The sequence below is a fragment of the Staurois parvus genome, unplaced genomic scaffold, assembly GCF_062004578.1.
Source record: "Staurois parvus isolate SC_StPar_1 unplaced genomic scaffold, SC_StPar_1.0 ptg000235l, whole genome shotgun sequence".
In the NCBI taxonomy this organism is placed as follows: Eukaryota; Metazoa; Chordata; class Amphibia; order Anura; family Ranidae; genus Staurois; species Staurois parvus.
The window spans coordinates 9125740-9144787 of record NW_028318031.1 but is presented as its reverse complement, the minus strand read 5'-3'; the positions used below and the strand labels follow the sequence as shown (position 1 = coordinate 9144787).

The 19048-nt window shown below is 41.3% G+C and overlaps 1 protein-coding gene across 2 annotated transcripts in view; it reads left to right on the top strand.

Moving 5' to 3' along the window:
• P3H2 (prolyl 3-hydroxylase 2) overlaps nucleotides 1-19048 on the top strand; it is a 270488-nt gene that overhangs the window by 162063 nt on the left and 89377 nt on the right. For both annotated transcript variants that reach the window (XM_089680153.1, XM_089680152.1), the window contains exon 2: nucleotides 15645-15788. In XM_089680153.1, the coding sequence (XP_089536279.1) occupies nucleotides 15645-15788 (144 nt within the window). The remainder of the gene's footprint in view (nucleotides 1-15644; nucleotides 15789-19048) is intronic.

Sequence of the window (19048 nt, the reverse complement as noted above, 5' to 3'; positions counted from 1 at the left end):
AGAGTGTGTCTATGGGAATGTTTGACCATTCTTTCAGAAGCATATTTGTGAAGTCAAGCACTGATGTCAGATGAGAAGGCCTGGCTTGCAATCTCCTCTCTAATTCATCCCAAAGGTGTTTTATCGGGTTGAGGTCAGGACTCTGTGCAGGCCAGTCAAGTTCCTTTTTCAGCTACTCCTTATCTACATGCCATGTGCTCCAGCACTGACTGCACATAACTGCTCTGGCTCTGGCTACCTGATAGTTAAAATGGTGGACCAGGCCTATGCAATGTATGTCAGTATGGCTGCTTGTACTCTCCACCAGGGCCACATGGGACAGGGTAACAATGCAGGAGCACAACTTGGAGACAATGGTCACCCCTTATAACATGAAGAGCCTAAACAAGGACCTGTATGGCAGGATCACCAGGGATTCTTTTTATTAAGCCTGCACATTTAAGAATATTAAGAACTAGTTTTTAAATTATATTATTATGTTTAAGCTCATGTAAGATTAGAGCTACATTAAGTTGAAGATGCATATGCAGTTTCACTAAAAGGACAGAAATGCATAAACGGATGTTATTTAGATATACTTTCCACTATGTCTGATAACGTGAGTGCAACGCAAAAGTACAACTTGGTGAAACATAAAACATTTCATGTAAAATGCTCTTGGAAGACATAGACAACTTGCTGAGAGTCTTTCATTTTCATCCTGGCATTCAGCTTATGCATCTGGCTGTCACATTTGCCCAATCCTTGCATCCTTTCTTCATTTTTAAATGACCATGAATTTGAGCCCGTGGATAGGAAGCCCAAGTAATCTGAATGCTGTCCTCTGCTCTTCTCAGATAGAACACTTACACAGATTTGTGCAACAAGAAGCAGGAATCTATTCAAAAGAATTGCTGGATCAATGTGCAATGGACTGTATAAGGCTAATAATAAAGGTAAAAGTGGAAAGTGGACTTTCTTACTTCAACGGTAATATTACTTGAATAGCATTAGTAGTTGGCTGGCATTGCTTTTTATTCTACTGACCAGCAATAGGTAAAATCCACCAAGTATATCTACAGTCTACCTTGGTTGTAGGGAAATGTTGGTAAATGTAATCATGCTCAGTCTTTTCACATAGCACAGATACGAGTACAACAGAAATTGTCACACAGTACACATTATTGTAATATCAGTGATAAACACCGAAGTGCGTCATTGTGAACTGTCCAAGGAATGATTATTGTATTAATATTATACAGGTGCAGCGTTACCCTCTTGAGGGCTGCTGTGTTTCTGGGTCCACCTAAGTTTCGCACAGCCAGGCAACACAAATTTTCCGCTCTTGCATCCACAATCAGTGAACTGTCCACGAGCTTGTTTTTTGTTATTTTATTAGGGGAAATAACTTGGATGGGGTAATATGGATTATGGGATGCCAAACTTGACTGAACCACTGCACAGGGCCAACTTCCTATTTACAGAAACAGATCCTGAACTGTTCTTCTCCTTGAATGCGGTCAGTCATTACGGATCAGAAGCAAAGGCCCCTTACAGGCTAGGCACTCTCAGCTTCTTTGAAAGTTAACACAGATTGTTGCAAACTGCAGAAATAGCTCCTCTCCCCTGTAGAACTGCTCCCAGCTCCACAGTCTGCAGACACTACCAGCCCTCCTGGTTGCTCTGAAGTTCTCCCAGGACAAGGATAAAGGAATAAGCACAACGCTGTCCTTTGAAAGCTTGCAACACATGGAAGTCTCTCCCCTTGTAACCCCAGGGTGTGCTGATGTACTCACTCTGTCCTCTTTGCTCCTACTTCTCCCAGGCACTGATCCTGTTCATATTGTAATGCTGAATGGATCCTTCTGAGCCAGCACAAGCCCATACTGGAGGCTGACCCCCTCTATACCTAGGGGACCCCTCTTAGGCTACTAACAGCCTCTTCAGCACTCCATCTTCCACCCGACATGGCTCTCTCACACTTATGAATTTGCCTACCACACTACCAGGGCCTCCAAATCTGGGATTGGTCAGACGACTCCCATAAACGTGCAGATCCCACCCTATTAGATTGTAAGCTTTTATGAGCAATGCCCTATTGATCCTCTTGTTTTTTATTGTATTGTAACTGTACTGTCTCCCTTTATATTGTAAAGTGCTGCGCAAACTGTTGGCGCTATATAAATCCTGAATAATAATAATAATTGAGGTCTCCACCCCTTTCTCCCACTGGCTTCTGGAAGCTTCTGTGGTTCTCCAGAACCTGGTGGAGGTGATAGTCCCAACCTGCTAAGTCACTCAGCCTGACCTGCAATAGCCCAACCTAATTACATATACAATGACAAGGAGTAATAACATATTAAATTTACCTACACTAATACTAGCAACACACTAGAGGGCGCTACACAAGATTTCTATAGCGCCAACAGTTTGCGCAGCGCTTTACAACATTAATTAATGTGTATGGACAGCTATGAGCAATACATACTTTACAGATAGCAAAAACATTGCAATAAAATACAGCAATATAAAACAAAGCTGACTCCATGTAGATTAAAAACATCTAACCCGATCAATATTTTAATCTGAAACTCTCTTACTATGTTTCTGTTATCCCTGAAATGAGGGCCGCACACTGAGAAGAGGTGAGAGACCTCATTCTAAACCAGTTAAAGTGTTTTTTAACTTGAACCTACAGGCAAGCCTTTAATAAGGCATACTGGTAGGTACTGTCAAAATCTAAATGTGCGCCGTTTAGGAGATATTTACCTGTGTAGAGCACCACTCATGCTCTCTAAAGGAATGGCATCGCTGTGCCGTTCCTTCAGAGCTGTGTACTGTAAAAAGTGACTCCTGCACGCATGCTCAGGAGTGCTGTCAACGCGGCTTGGCCACTCAAGCCACCGAAGGCCATGAACCCAGAAGAAGGACCGAGTGAAGATGAAAGCCCTGTCAGTGGTGACAGCGTGCTGCTGTAGGGTTTCATTTTAAGGTAAGTTTCACATAATGTATTATATGTACTAGCACATTATGCCTTTGTCTTGTAGGGGAAATCATTTTTTTTTAATATATAGTAGCGTTTACTACCGCTTTAATCTCCATTTCTGTCAATTTCACACTGGAAACTCACTAGCGGGAAGGAGAATAATGACATAATTTATTTGCTGTTGCTCCTTCATTGTTATGCTGGGGAAGGGTGTGGGCTAGGCTGTACTGCCCAAGTGTACTGACTGCACCGTCTGGCAGTAGTGCCTAAATCATAAACCTGGCTGAACATAAAGCTGTTGATTTACTAAAACTGAAGACTGTAAAATCTGTTGCAGCTCTGCATAAAAACCAATCAGCTTCCAGGTTTTATTATCAAAGCTAAATTGAACAAGCTGAGAGTAGAATCTGATTGGCTACCATGCACAGCTACGCTGGATTTTTACACTCTCCAGTTTTAGTAAATCAACCCCAACTTTGTAATGTACAGCGCTGAGCGAACTATTGGCGCTTTATAAATACTGTATAATAATATAATAATAATAATTCCAACTGTGTGTGTAGCTGTTTGACTGCAGTTTATAAAGGTTTGTATATACCAGGGACTCTAGTCACTGAATTACGTGGCTATTAATTCAGAGACTATATTTGTATTTCCTTTGTCTGCTGGCATCTGGATTTATTTTTTTATCACACATTACCATCTGTGTGGAGTTTGTATGTTCTAGCCACACTTAACGGGGATTTTTGTGGGTTGTGCAGTTTCTTTTCATAACCCAAAAACATATGCATAGGGATACTGGTTCCTGACCAAAACTAGCTTTATCGTATGCGTTAATGATATGAACTACTTCAGCTATACTTCAAGTGATATTAAACGCAATTACCAAAAAAAATAACAAACATGTCATACTTACCTGCTCTGTGCACTGATTTTGCACAGAGCAACCCTGATCCCCCACTGGCGCTCCTGGCCCATCCCTCCTGCCCAGTGCCCTCAGAGCAAGCAGCTTACTATCGGGGCACCAAAGCAGAATCGCTCCTGAGCTGCTTTTTCTGCATGTCCATTCACACACTCTCCTCATTGGCTCACTGGCTGTGATTGACAGCAGCAGGAGCCTATAGCTCTCACCGCTGTCTCAGCCAATGAGGAGGAAGAGTCCCCGGAGAGCCAAGGCTCTCATGCACATCGCTTGATCACGATGGGGCTTGGGTAAGCATTGGGGGGGAGGGGGCTGCACACAGAAGGTTTATTTCCTTTAAGCATAGAATGCTTAAAGGTAAAAAACCTTGAGCCTTTACAACCATTTTGACTGATGTGAATGTACAATATGTAAAGGCTGCATAACTTGTTGGCACTATATATATAATATATATAATAAATAAACATATTTTTTTAATATTTTATGCTGACTACATCACCTTGAAGCATTGGTGACTTGAACATCAGTACAAGGTCTCAAATGAGGGTCACAGGGGATATTCTCAGTTTCAAGCTGTAAGCCCACACACATTCTAAGTTTTCCATTTCTCCTTAAACTTATTTGTCAATCTTTGGACATCCAGTCTTGACATGCACTGAAGCTATGCTATCTCGAAACACACATATACCTCATCTTGTTCAACACCAGCAATCGTAAAACGGTGCTAAAGGCATATTTACAAGAATTACATCAGTGTTATTGCTGGAAAGTAAAAACTGAGACTGACTTAACATTATACCTCCATCTAGTTTTTAGAACACAGATACATATACAAATACACACACTAGGGTAGATTTACTAAAACTGGTGCACTCAGAATCTGGTTCAGCCGTGTATGGTAGCTAATGGTACTATTAATGATGGGGCACTATTCCTCTCACTAGTTTTAATAATGGGGCACTATTCCTCCCATTGACACCAACAATGGAGCACTAATTTCTTCCACTGATACGAATGGTGGGGCACTATTCCTTCTACTAGTATCAATAATGGGGCACTATTCATACCACTGATATCAATGATCGGGTACTATTCCTCCCACTGATACCAATGATGGGGCACCATACCTCCCACTGATGCCAATGATGGGGTACTATACTTCGCACCGACTACAATGATGGGGCACTATACCTCCCACTGATACCAATGATGGGATACTATACTTCCCACTGATTCCAATGATGGGGCACTATACCTCCCACTGATACCAATGATAGGATACTATACTTCCCACTGATTCCAATGATGGGGCACTATACCTCCCACTGATACAAATGATGCAGTACTATACCTCCCACTGATACCAATGATAGGGTACTATTCTTCTCACTAATTCCAATTATGGGATACTATTCCTCCCACTGATACCAATGATGGGACACTATAACTCCCACTGATGCCAATGATGGGGTACTATACTTCCCACCGATTACAATGATGGGGCACTATACCTCCCACTGATACCAATGATAGGGCACTATTCTTCTCACTGATTCCAATTATGGGATACTATTCCTCCCACTGATGCCAATGATGGGGTACTATACTTTCCATGGAGACCCCTGGTAAAAACCATATAACCACAGACCTGCTGTTTGTAGTATTTAACTGGATAGAAAAAGATAGGGGTTGGCGTTGCTAAAGCTTTTGGTTCTAAATACCATACATAGTTACATAGTTAGTCTGGCTGAAAAAAGACAAAAGTCCATCCAGTTCAACCATAGAAAAAAAAAGGTTATAATCCTATACCCACAGTTGATCCAGAGGAAGGCAAAAAACCCCTGCAAAGCATGATCCAATTTGCTCCTGCTGGGAAAAAGATTCCTTCCTGATCCCCCAAGAGGCAATCGGATATTCCCTGCATCAACTTTACCTATAAATATTAGTATCTAGTTATATTCTGTGTATCCAAGAAATAATCCAGGCGTTTTTTGAAGCAATCCACTGAGCTGGCCAGAACCAACTCTTGAGGGAATCTATTCCACATTTTCACAGCTCTCACTGTGAAGAAACCTTTCCGTGTTTGGAGATTAAATTTCTTTTCCTCCAGATGTAAAGAGTGCCCCCTTGTCCTCTGTGATGACCTCAAGGTGAATAACTCTACACCGAGTTCACTATATGAACCACTGATGTATTTATAAATGTTGATCATATCCCCCCTTAATCTCCTCTTCTCAAGAGAGAATAAATTCAGTTCCTCTAATCTTTCCTCATAGTTGAGCTCCTCCATGCCTCGTATCGGTTTGGTTGCCCTTCTCTGTACTTTATCCAGTTCCCCAATGTTCTTTTTGTGAATTAGTGCCCAAAACTGAACTGCATATTCCAGATGAGGTTTTACTAATGATTTGTACAGGGGGAAATGATATCTCTCTCTCTGGAGTCTATACCTCTTTTAATACAAGAGAGGATTTTGCTCGCTTTAGAAACCGCAGCTTGGCATTGCATACATTCTTAATAAAAATACCACACATTTTGCCAACAATTATCAAATAATATAGGATATTACTAAAGCTTAGAATTGGTTACAGACTTCATAAGGCTACGTTCACACTAGCTTTGTCAGCAGGCATCAGACAGACGTTTGGGAATTGTTTTTAACGCTTCTCAAATGCCTATGAAAATTGTGCACATGGCAGCACACAGTACTGTTCGAACTGAAGCATTAGCATTCCGACAAAACTGACGCCTCATGTCCAGTCAAGTGGAGTTGAAGCCTCCCTTTCAAGTCTATGGTGACGCATCTCAAATGCCTGGCAGGCGTTTTGCGAGGCATTTGCAGAGCATTAATACCATTAAACTTCATTATCGGCGTTTGTGGTGTGGTTTTAACGCTTTGCAAACGCCTATCAAATGCCTCAAAAATGCGCATAGGGCGTAGATACAGTTATCTCAGCTAAAGACAAAATGATACAGTTGCACTACTTGCACCAAATGTATTATACGCCATAGAACTTATTCAAAATGGGGAACCATGATAATGCACTTTGTCATAAATGTCAGGCCCCTGTAGAGTCTTTCTTACATATGGTTTGGGAATGTAACAAAGTGCAGCCATTATGGTTGCAGGTTATTGAATTTCTGGCAGATACCTTTGTTTTTTCAAATAAATGTAGTCCTTTATTGGTCCTTCTGGGTTTGAATGAGGATGATGTTATGGATATTGACCCCTGGTTCACATATTCACATCCCTGCAGGCCACTTTTTGCATGGGCACGAGAGCCCATACATTTGAATGAACTTCCGTGCCCCGGGACATGCAGGGAAGAAGTCCCTGCACTTCTGAAAACGCAGCCCGCGCGGGAACCTCGGTTCCCAGTACGGTTGCGATTTCCAATGCGGGCAGCATGCCATTAGAAATAATGGCACCCTCCTGCAGGTCCGCATTTCTCTGTGCGGGTGGTGCGGTTGCACGGATTTTTGTGCAGATCTGCAGGGGCACCACCCGCACATATATGAACGTAGCTGTACACTAAATCCCTTTTATGTATCCTATTATTTTATGTCAGGAAATTGATTGTGTTGAATTGGACACGTACACAACATTTTTGCTTGCACATAATTGAATGATGGAAGTCTGCATAGCTTTTCCTCATTCACCAAGCTCTGGAGAAAATTCAATTGCAAAATACAACTTCTCTTGCAAAATGAGCAGTCTATTTGCCCTTAGTAAATCAACCATAACGAGTGATATTAATGGATGGTTTTTGGGAGATACCATTGTTTATTGCTGATACATAAATAAATGGCAAAGATCTTTTGCATAACAAGACTTTTACCTTATTATACATAGAAACATGTAGAGATGATTATCATTTTGTTAGATCCTCAGTGTTGCCATAGGCAATAGCCAAAAACAGGCAGAGCAGATGGTAGAATGGTGTATGTCCTCAGACAGTAGCAGAATGACATAGATTAGCAAATGGGTATAAACACAGTCCAAAAAATACACGGGAATGATCCCCAAGCATAAGCAGATGTCCAAGACAGACAGACCTTTGTCCAGAGCATGAGCAAGCAAACACCACTTGATCAGTTGCAGGTCTGGATCTCTGGCCTTTACCCCTGGTTCACATATATGCGGATCTGTGGGCTGCGTTTTCCACGGAAACGAGAACCCATTCATTTGAATGGACTCCCGTGCCCTGTGACACGCAGAGAAGAAGTCCCTTCTTCTGAAAACTCCGCCCGCACGGGAACCTCGGTTCCCAGTACAGTTGCGTTTTCCAGTTCGGGCGGCGTGCCATTAGAACTAATGGCACCTACCTGCGGGTCCACATTCCTCTGTGCAGAGTGGTGTGGCTGTACAGATTTTTGTGTGGATCCGCAGCGGCACCACCAGCACATATGTGAACCTAGCCGTAAAGTCCACTGATGTGCTCAGGTGTGCATAACAGAGCCCTAAGCTGCACTGCTGAGCAGTGAAAAAGCAGATGTCAAAGGTTCAGAGCTGTTCACTACAAATTTCCTTAAACGCCACTTCACACCATAGAAATGCAGTCCAGATGTGTTTCCGCATGTGAGTTTTTGGCGCGTTCTGGTGTGGTTTTGTTGCATTTTTTATGTGTTCTGGTGCGTTTTGTATGCTTTCCAGTTAATTTTTTCCCTCCTCTTTTTCAATTGAAATAGGAACGTGCATTTTTGGTGCATTCCAGTGCATTTTTAATGCGTTTTACCGCATTCCAGTGCAGGAAAAATGCAGCATGTTCTACTTTTTTTTCTGCGGCCAGAACACACTTGAGCTGCAAGCACTGATGTAAACTATGGCAGTGACAACCATATAAGCTACTTTCTGTGCGTTTTAGATGCAGAAAAAAAGCGCATTGAAACGTATGTAGTGTGAACTGGCCCTAAAACTTTGGCAGCACTAAATTATTTTTTCTTGTACATTGTACATGGTGAGAAGATATGTTTAATATTCAGGTAACTTGTAACAGTCAGGGATGAGTTAACATGTACCGGTAGTTGTTTTTGTGTTGTATTTTTGCACTGGTACAAAATAAAAAAATAAAACTGCCCTAAAATAAAATAACTGATTGCAAGCACCTATTTTGGAAGATATCTTGTTTACTGAAATCTTTAAAAGAAATCAGTGCCATATTTCTGAATAAAAGCTTATGAGGGTAACCAAGGTGGAGTTTTCATAAATATCTGGAGGGCAACTTTAATAGCATCCACTCCCTTGCAACACCCTACATAATTAGCATTAAATGGTATTAATGTATGTTATACCTACACCAAAAGAACAGAAATGCATTCCAAAACGTGTTCCGAGTTGTTGTGAACTAAAAGCGTTGTTTCTAGCCAGTTTAAAATTTAATAATGTAACGAAATCAAAAACACGGAGCTTTAATCATAAATAATAAAATGAAAGGGTGTTAAGTGCAGAAACATAGCTTATTTAAAAATTCATTATGAATGCTATATGATTATAATAAATGTGTGCTATTTGTTCACCTTGGAACACCAGGCAAACAGAAGATTTTACAGCTCAAAAAAAATTAAGTTTAGTTAAATAAACATTTTTTTCTTTACAGGTTTAGTTACATCACTTACATGTAACGGAGTGAGACTCATTCACACAGTCGTACTTAACCACTTGCCTACCGAGCACTTATACCCCCTTCCTGCCCAGGCCAATTTTCAGCTTTCAGCGCTGTTGCACTTTGAATGACAATTGTGCGGTCATGCAACACTGTACCCATATGAAATTTTTATAATTTTTTTCACACAAAAAGAGCTTTCTTTTGGTGGTATTTAATCACCGCTGGGTGTTTTATTTGTTGCGCTATAAACAAAAAAATCGCAAAAAATAAAAAAAAATGTCTTTGTATCTATTTTAAAATTGTGCAAACAGGTAATTTTTGTCCTTCACTGATGTGCGTTGATGAGGCTGCACTGATAGGCAGCACTAATAGGTGGTACTGATGAGGTGGCATTGATAGGCAGCACTGATGGGCACTGATAGGAGGCACTGTTAGGCGGTGTTGAAAGGCAACACTGATGATGCTGCACTAATAGGCGGCACTGATGGGTGGCACTGACTGACGGCACTGCTGGGCATCACTGATGGGTGGCACTGATGGGCATAGGTGGGCAGCACTGCTGGGCACTGATCATCAGGGCACCGATCATCAGTACTCTAATGATCAGTGCCGATCACTTCTCTGACAATTGGCAGTTGTCGGCAGTACTTTCCTCACGCTGTGATAGCGTGTGGAAAGTGCAGCCGATAACTGGCAACTGTATTTACCCGGTGACCTGCTGTGTCAATGAACAAAGCTGATCACGTGGTAAAAGACCGCTGTGATTGGCTGTTTACTGTATCACGTGATCAGCTGTGCCGTAGCACACAGTGATCACCGGCAGCGCTGGATGCGCAGGGGGTGTGTTCTGGAATAACATCCATGGATGTCCTCCCAGAACTAGACAACCACGCTGTAGCAATCTTGCGGCTGTAGCGCGGTAGGGAAGAGGTCAAACATACACCCATGTGAGGGTCGTGTTATGTCTGCACAGGATACCCAGGTGCTCTATGTATCTGCCGGCAGGCAGCTCCATTTATGTATTTGTAAATATATGAAATTGGATGCAGCAGCTATCTCCATGTAGCTGCTACGCCCTAATTGACATGGTACAGCCTGCATAGAACACTTGAACATCCCATGCAGGCAAAACAGCCCTCACACTGGTATACTCTTAAAGTATTTGTCAAACGCTACATATACCCATTTAAGTGACTAGCCTCAGGTGATACACAGAGATGAAACAAATCCCCCTACATAAGTTGTACCTGTTTATCTGGAGCCCTCTCTCCTCTACAACAACCTAAAATACACATTTTACACAGCATTTCTGAGCTGCAGAAAACATGGGGCGGGGATCTGATGTCACACACTGCACAGCATATAGCAGGAGGATAAATGTAATCTAAGGCAAGATGGAGGGAATGAACACTTTCCCCTCTACAGAGTTTCATAGGGAAACATATACATCTGATGCTGTCAATCACCTGCTGTGTGCTGGGGGGCAGGGACATCCCCTGGGATTGCTTGTTGTCAGCATATGTTGTCAGAAGTGACTCATGCAGATAGCAAAGGAATGAGAGAGCAGATGGACATCACACTATATGCTTTGAATCACGGCAAGTACACGCAATAGAAGGATATGCTCCTTTATGCTACTGTATTCTGTAGAAAACCTAATTGCAGAGCTGCCTTGTCCTCTTCCTGCTGTTGAACGTCTGGCGATGGGTCTCCAGACTCAGCTGCACTAAAGCTGCATATGCCCCTCCTGTCCTCTCCTCCACTGAGAAAAATTATCTCTGATTACAATGCCTGTAACATGATCTATGAAGGGGGGAGGAGTCTGATCATTCACAGATCTTGTTGTTAATCTGGAGTTCCACTTTAAAGTTGTAATAAACCTTCAACCCCTTCATGCCTAAGGGTAAAACAAGGGTAAAATCTTAATTCCTAAGTAAAATTTTGCAACTTTAGCATATGTTAGTTAAACCATTCACATCATCACAACTACTTTGTACATCCAGGTGAATTATACCTTGTTTTTTTCAGGACAAATTTTCCTTTCATTTGGTGGTAAATGGTAATGAATATCTTTTGATTTCTTTTATTCTCAAAGGAAAACTGGCTCAAAATAGTAAAAAGAAAAACTTTGTTTTTAATTTAGCTGTGTGTTTTTTGTTACCACCACTAAAGAACAACCCGAAATAAATTCTTGAGCAGCAATACCACATACGTGTATGTTATTTGTTGTTTGTACCCGTAGTACAACCCAGAAACAATTGTGCACATTTTGCTTTTTTTTTCCTACCTAAAACACTGACGCTGATACTAATTAAAAGGGAAAAAAATTGACCCTGACCTTTGACCCAGACCTTGACCTAAACACTCACCATGGCACTGACCTAGATCAAACCTTGATCTAGGTATTTTTGATAGTCGATCAAAAGCTATCACAGTGATCAGGTGACCCAGAATCAGGCGTTCCAGGTCTCAATCGTTAGTACGGGACCTGGGGCTCTCAGTGACACCCCAGTCTTTGTGCTTGCTGGTAAGCAATGATGAAGCAAATCCTTCCACACAGTTCATACTTATTTATATGCAGCTCTGTCCCCTCCAGAGCCCTCTAAGATATACAGATCAGATGGTATTTCTCAGCTTCCAAGAGGCTTTGGGCAGAGATCTGACATCACAAACTGCTTAAAGCTGGGTGTAATCTGACACCTGAGTAAAAGAAATGCCCCCCCCCCCCCCACACACACACACAGTCCCACTAGGAAACATGCACATCGTCAGCTCACTGAGGCCATCAAGTACAAATACAAGTATTTGTGCTTGTATTGTACTTGTATACAAGTATTTGTACTTTTCATCAATCACCATATAAAATAAAGAAGAAAACAAAGGGAAAGAGAGTGCCACTGTCTTAGTGTAGCATGCGTGACAACACACGGATGAAAAGTAAAGTAATGCATTGATATAAGACCAGGTGGACACGGCATATAAAATAATCTGCAGGGTATCCAGCAGGGGATGTCCCTGATAGGTAACAAAAAAGCACAAACAAAAAGAGAACGCACCACTCTCAGTGTAGCATTTTATTAACACATTATATAAAATAGGTGGAAATGCACTCACATATAGTCAAATAGAAGACTTCAGTAATGAAAAGGTAGCAGCAGGTGGTGAACTCTGTTGTCCCAGTAGGTGACAGCACTAGTGTACAATGTTGATGAGAGCTCCTCTGGAGGACAGATAACATAGGAAGAAGCACTAGGATGCAGGAACCAAGAAGAACCAGCTTGAATAGGTTGAACAGACAAAGGAAGCAGCCACTGTGGACTTCAATGACGCAACCTGTGGCCATGTGACCTGCAATGATGTTGCACTTAAAAGGGGGTTTGGCAACACATTTCAGTGTGGAGTCCTATTTCTTAGACCACCATCTATTTGCAGCAGGTATCAGCCTCTCATAGACTTTTACAGGTTGCCAGCAGCTGAGCTAGATGGTGCCCTTAACCCTTCTACCACCACCCAAATGGCAGAGCCTCATGTATTGGAGATAAATGACCATTGTGCATGAGACCTTATGAGGGATATGAGTTACACATTTCAGATTTCTGGAGTGACTGATTCATCTTCTTGCTAGACATGGGTTACCTTGAATGCACTGCAAAACAGCTGTACCTGTGAAATATCAGTCCATCGCACAACAAAATTTCCATGATGAGATCTTCGCACTGATGTAGAAGATGGCTTCTAGCAATGGCATTTGTGGTGGTAAAATGATGAGTTATGTCCAAACACCTAGATTTATGATGTCTGATATGCACAGGTGTGCTGGAATTTAAGTCAGATTCCGTTTCTTGGAGGCGGAGTGCATTTAAATAACAAACAAGCCTCAACATCTTACTTATGTCTGGGCACAATAATGAAGACTGCTAGTTTTGTTATTGATACTATGTCAAACATTATAGTTATTCCAACAAGACCATTTTATTATTTCACCACTAAGAACAAATTTTCTGGATTAAACACAGGTGATCTGCAAAATCTCTACAATAAAGACTGCAGTAATGTTTTTGGTATAGTGAAGGACGTCTTTCTGTGAAGGTATGAGGATTGTAAAGCCCTGAAGGGATCCTTTAGAATGTTCAAAAATCAGATGTAATAGCCACATTCAGAGTGGAATGAAGTGTAATACAACAGAGCTCACTGCTTTGGAATGCAGAGCTCAAGGGGAAAGCCTGCTCTCAGTCAGCGACGTCACTCCGAACAGGAAAATCATTGTGTGGTCATGATGTCACTCCAGGAAGCTTGAAACTCCCTGAACAAATCTAACATTTCAACTTATAAAGTTCTGGAAAAAAAACTTTCATCCTTATACTTAAAGTCCCTTGGGAACAAAGCACAGAAGAGCTTGTTGAACGCTGATTAAAAGAAGTTGTCTAATTTGGCATAGCGTATAATTTATTAACTTATCCCATGTGCTTTTTTACCTTCTTGAATAGTTGGCTAAACTATCATCATTTTACTTTTCTGCATTTGATTATTGACCTCAAGCGGAAAATCTGTATCTAAACAACACAGTTTGCACATCTGTTTTAAGTATACATTTTGCTATACAAAACAACCAATGATTTAGGAATGTGGGCTCTATTTTAGCAAGCTGAAATTCGGCCACTGTAGACCCAACACAGGGCATATTTAATAATTACAAAATGATTGATTTGCTGACCATTCAAAGCTTTTTGGCTGTGATCCACCTGTCAGGGTTCTTGACTTAGTTACAGAGCATACAGTAATTACTGGAAGGATTTGTCTGTGAATTCAGTGGATCATGAATTTGTCTCTATTCTTCCAACATCTGGATTTCCAGTTTTTTGGTAGAAAACCTACTTGGTAGTTGTTTATGTTATAACTATTATTACTTTATCTTGATTTCTTTTTATATCTGTACATTTTTATGAAAATAACTATTTTTATAAACCAGTATTTGACCTGTACACCTATTGCCATTAAATGTAACTTATTCTGCTGGGGAAATGAGATTGAATGCCATGTAAATGGTAGAGGCCAAGCTGATGAGAGGGCTTCCAGTACATCTCCTGCCCAATACGCCCTGAACTGATGACAGGATATAGCAGATTATGAATTGGCATGGGTGCCTGTAGTAGGGCCTGGTGCAGTAGTTAGCCTGGCGACAGACTGCATGCTGGCACAAAGGAAGAGCACAAGAGCCCAGGTGCAGGAAACAAATCCTTAGTCAAGACGAGACAGAAGCAGCAACAACCAGGTAGTAGAAGGACCAAATCAGAAGGCAGAAGCAGGGTCAAAAGCCAGACCAGGGTCATTGTCAGATGAGCAACAAGATTACTAATACAGCAGACAGAGAACAAAATTGAGACATAAGCCAAGGTCAGCAACAGGAGATCAGAATAAAGCAGAATCAAAAGGCAAAACAGGTCAGACAGGAGCTGACAACCACTCTGCAACCCTCCTTAGTTGTGCTGAGCTTTAAGTAGGACTCTGGGCACCAAAAGCCAAGGCTGGACATTGCTCATTAGCAAATAGTCATGGATGCACACACAGTCTTAACTTCATGTTTTAGACCCTGACCTGAGCTTTAGGCAAGGTCATTCACTAAATTTTTCTCATATTGAATCTGTGCTTGGATTCAACCTCCTGTTTATAAATATATTTAAATATGTCCTAATCAAGTTCTTGGGAAAAGCCTTCATAATGAATTGCACTCATCTTCCAGTAGACTGTAGTTTTAGCTAATTATCACAGACACAAGTAAAAGTATACCTAAGATAAATTTGTGCTGAAATTTAGCTGTTTCATAAGAGTATATCAATGTTAATATTTTAGAACATGCCAAATGCCAACATTCATAAATTATTTCATAGGACACCAATGTTTTGCTGTGCAGGGCTGAGTAGTAAATGGAATTGAAACTTACAAGTATCTTCTACATCCAACGTCAAAAACACAAATGTTCTAAAAGATGAGTATTTGGTGTGGCCTTTTTTTAACTTGGACTTAGAAATCATTTTGGAGGACAATCTCAACTCTTCTTTACTAGATCAACTGTAGCTTTATATGCTATTAATTAGTAACTTCAGTAAAAGAGACAAAGCATATGAATGAATGGATGTTTTTCTCTGTTTTGTAGTTGAATCAGCTGGATGAAGCTGCTCAAGCTGCTCATACCTTCTTTATGGCCAATCCGGAGCATATGGAAGTTCAACAGAATTTAAAAACTTACCAAACCAAGTCTGACAGCCCACTGATTGACAGAGAGAGTCATGCCTATATTGTAAGTATTCCTGGCTGATCTATACATCTTTGAATTTGCTAGTCCAGGTAGTCCATGTATAATTTGTAGCATTTTTCTCTTACATTATCTAATATTTTGTGCGCTGGCATTTAACTACATTGACGTAATTGAACAGAAACCGCAGCACACATGCTTCTCATTATAAAGTTTTTCCCACTGGTCATTCAGACTCGCATTCAGTTTCAATTCAAGCGACTGTATTTGCCATGCCTTTTTATTTTAGCATTTGTGATTAAATTGATTCATTTCCTCAGTGTTTGTGTATTTTGTTAAATGTGGTTTGTGTTTGTGAGTTTTAGCACAATTACCACCTTGAAGGCATTTCACTGTTTTTCTGCTACATGTTTGTTACATGTCTGAGAGAGGCTCAGAAATAAAGGAAGAGGTAATTTGCCCATGCTTCCTGGGGTGTGATTCAAAGAAAATAAAATTCATCTCAAGCCAATTTTGTTGTTGTGTAAAATGGGCAAGGGATCTAACTGCTCTATGTGTCCTTCTGTGGACATTCATCCTCCCTATTTGTCTTAGGAGCCATTGTCACTAGTCCCCAGTGAGGAAAAGTCCAGAACTTTGAGTTGTCACTGGACAAGAATGTATGGGCAGTCTTCCAATGGGAACTTGTAGTGGTGACAAGTTGTTTGCTTACTTTGAAGGTGTTCCTCCTATTATTGGTTATGCCTACAGAACAGGAATTCAATAGACAACTTTCTAATGGTACACCCATGAAAAAAAACAGATGGGATTTAACCCTTCCCTACCTATTAAAAAAAATGTTTGGCTTTAGATTTACTTTAAAATGAACTGCTACACTTGCAGGCATGGTATCCTACTTTTAGTTTCTCCTTCCTGTTTTACAATAAAAAGGGAAGCTGTTTTTGGTCAAAAGAGACCCCCAAAAAAATCTGAATTTTAATTTTCTAAATAATTGGAATTGTACTGTACTTACTTAACCACTTGCCCTCAGAAAGATTTTACCCCCTTCATGCTCACAGCGTTTTTTTTGCTATTCAGTACTGTGCAACTTTAACTGGCAATTGCCCAGTTATGCAACATTGTTCCCAAATTAAATTTATTTTACTTTTTTTCACATAAATAGAGCTTTCTTTTGGTTTTATTTGATCACCACTGGGTTTTTAATTTTTTGCTATATCAAAAAAAGACCAAAAATGACTCTTTGGTTAAAAAATTCCCAAAAGTATATATTAATTGGTTTGTGTGAAAATTATAGCGTCCACAAACTATGGTATATATATTTGAAAATTTATCATTCCTGATATACTGACGGCCTATCTCAATTCTTGAGACCCTAAAAAGCCAGGACAGTACAAATGCCTGACCATGCCTGACCACCGCCACACCAATCATATGATAATGCTGTATTGCACTGGTGACAGTATGTAAAAAAACTCGCAGTACTAAATACCTCTAACTGTCTACTTTCCAAAAGGGGATCATTTGGGGGAAATGATCCCCTTTTGGAAAGTAGACAGTTAGAGGTATTTAGTAAGAGGTACTGCGAGTTTTTTTACATACTGTCACCAGTGCAATACAGCATTATCATATGATTGGTGTGGCGGTGGTCAGGCATGCTGACTGATGATTTTTTTTTTTTAGATTTTTTTCTTTTCTTTTAACATTTTTTTTTTACATACTGTTATCGGCATAATTACCTATCACTATTTCTGCAGCATTAGCTGCACAGAATGAACAGGAAGAGCTCTGCACAGTCTCATTGTTCATTCACAAACTGAAGCATAACAAACAGTTTTTTTATGCTTAAGTTATGAATGAACATAGTGAATGATTGGTACTGATCACTCACTGTGTCCGTTCAGAAAATAAAGGGGCACATTACAGATTTACTGGTCTTTTCCCCTGCACTTTATCCTGAAATGTGCCTGCAGCAGCTGGCAATAAAGAGAGGAAAGGAAGCTGGCAGCGCTGCAGGGGATAGGGGCCCAAGGGAGCGCACGAGGGGCCCAGGCAGCTGAAGGAAGGGCAACTTGGACATAATGGGTGGCACGGATGGCATTTACTAGTACCAATCCCTTGTAGTTTCCCCCTGCTGCAACTGAAAGCTGGGGGAGAGAAGGAGAAGCTTGTGCAGGGTGCAGTGTGGTGTGCGTCAGAACACACAGAGAGGTGAAGTGCAGTGAACTGAATATATTGAAAATGTTTAAACTGGGTAAAACCCGTCCTGGCGGATGAGCACAGCCATCCGGTGCCACTTACAAAACTCACAGCCGAGATTCTGTGGCTTAAGCAATACTGACAGTGTCTGCAGAGAGGGGTGAAAGTGCAGCCTGGCCGTTCCAACCCAATAGAGAAGTTTCTCCGAGAAGGTAGATGTAGTTCCCGTGCTTTCCCAACTTCTCCAGACCTTTCCATAGCACCAAGCACTCTCCCTGACAGATGGAGAACCTGTCCCTACTCTAGTCACTTTGCAAATGCGCACCAAATCAGGGGGCTGGAGGCTTAAATAAGCTCTGCCCTTACCCTGCGGAAGTCATGAGAGGGCCAGCATTCTATTAGACAGCTGCTCCGAGGTGACCATAGGAAATCATAGATGAACTAAGTTCCTCCCAACTTCCTTCCCTTTCTGTATTGATGCTTAAGTGCCTCGTACAGTGGAGTGTACAGACTGCACCTGCCTACAAGCTGGCTTTCAACTACTGCAGGGGGGAACTACAGGGGATCGATTTCAGTCAATGTTTCCCTGCCACCCCTCCTGTCTAGGTTCCTCTTTCATCTGCTTGTCAGCAGCCCAGGCCCCCTGTTCTGCCTGGACCCCATAACAGGGGGTCCGGCAGTAACCCCTTATCGGACTCCCTCATTAATCAGGGTAACATGTCTACATTACACCCCAGTCACATCAAGCCCAACTTTGAAATCGTGTGACTTACAGTGAAGTTGCACGATTTCAAAGTTTAGGGATATGCCGGTAAGGTGAGATTTGCAAGACATCTGACACAGATGTCTATGCAAATCCCATGAAAAGTAGTACATGTACTGCTTTAGAAATCGGTGCGGCTCCAACCAAGTTGGAACCGCACCAATTTAACAACTGTAATTGCGGACAATAGGGTGTGACTTGGCATACGAATTGCAAGCCACATGGCATGCAATTCGCATGCCAAGTCACACCCAGGGCGACTGGGGTGTAAGACTGTATAGGAGGCATTGCTGTGAAGAGTCTGTATTTGTGTAGATTTCAATATTCTCCAGTGTGTGCATGTTTT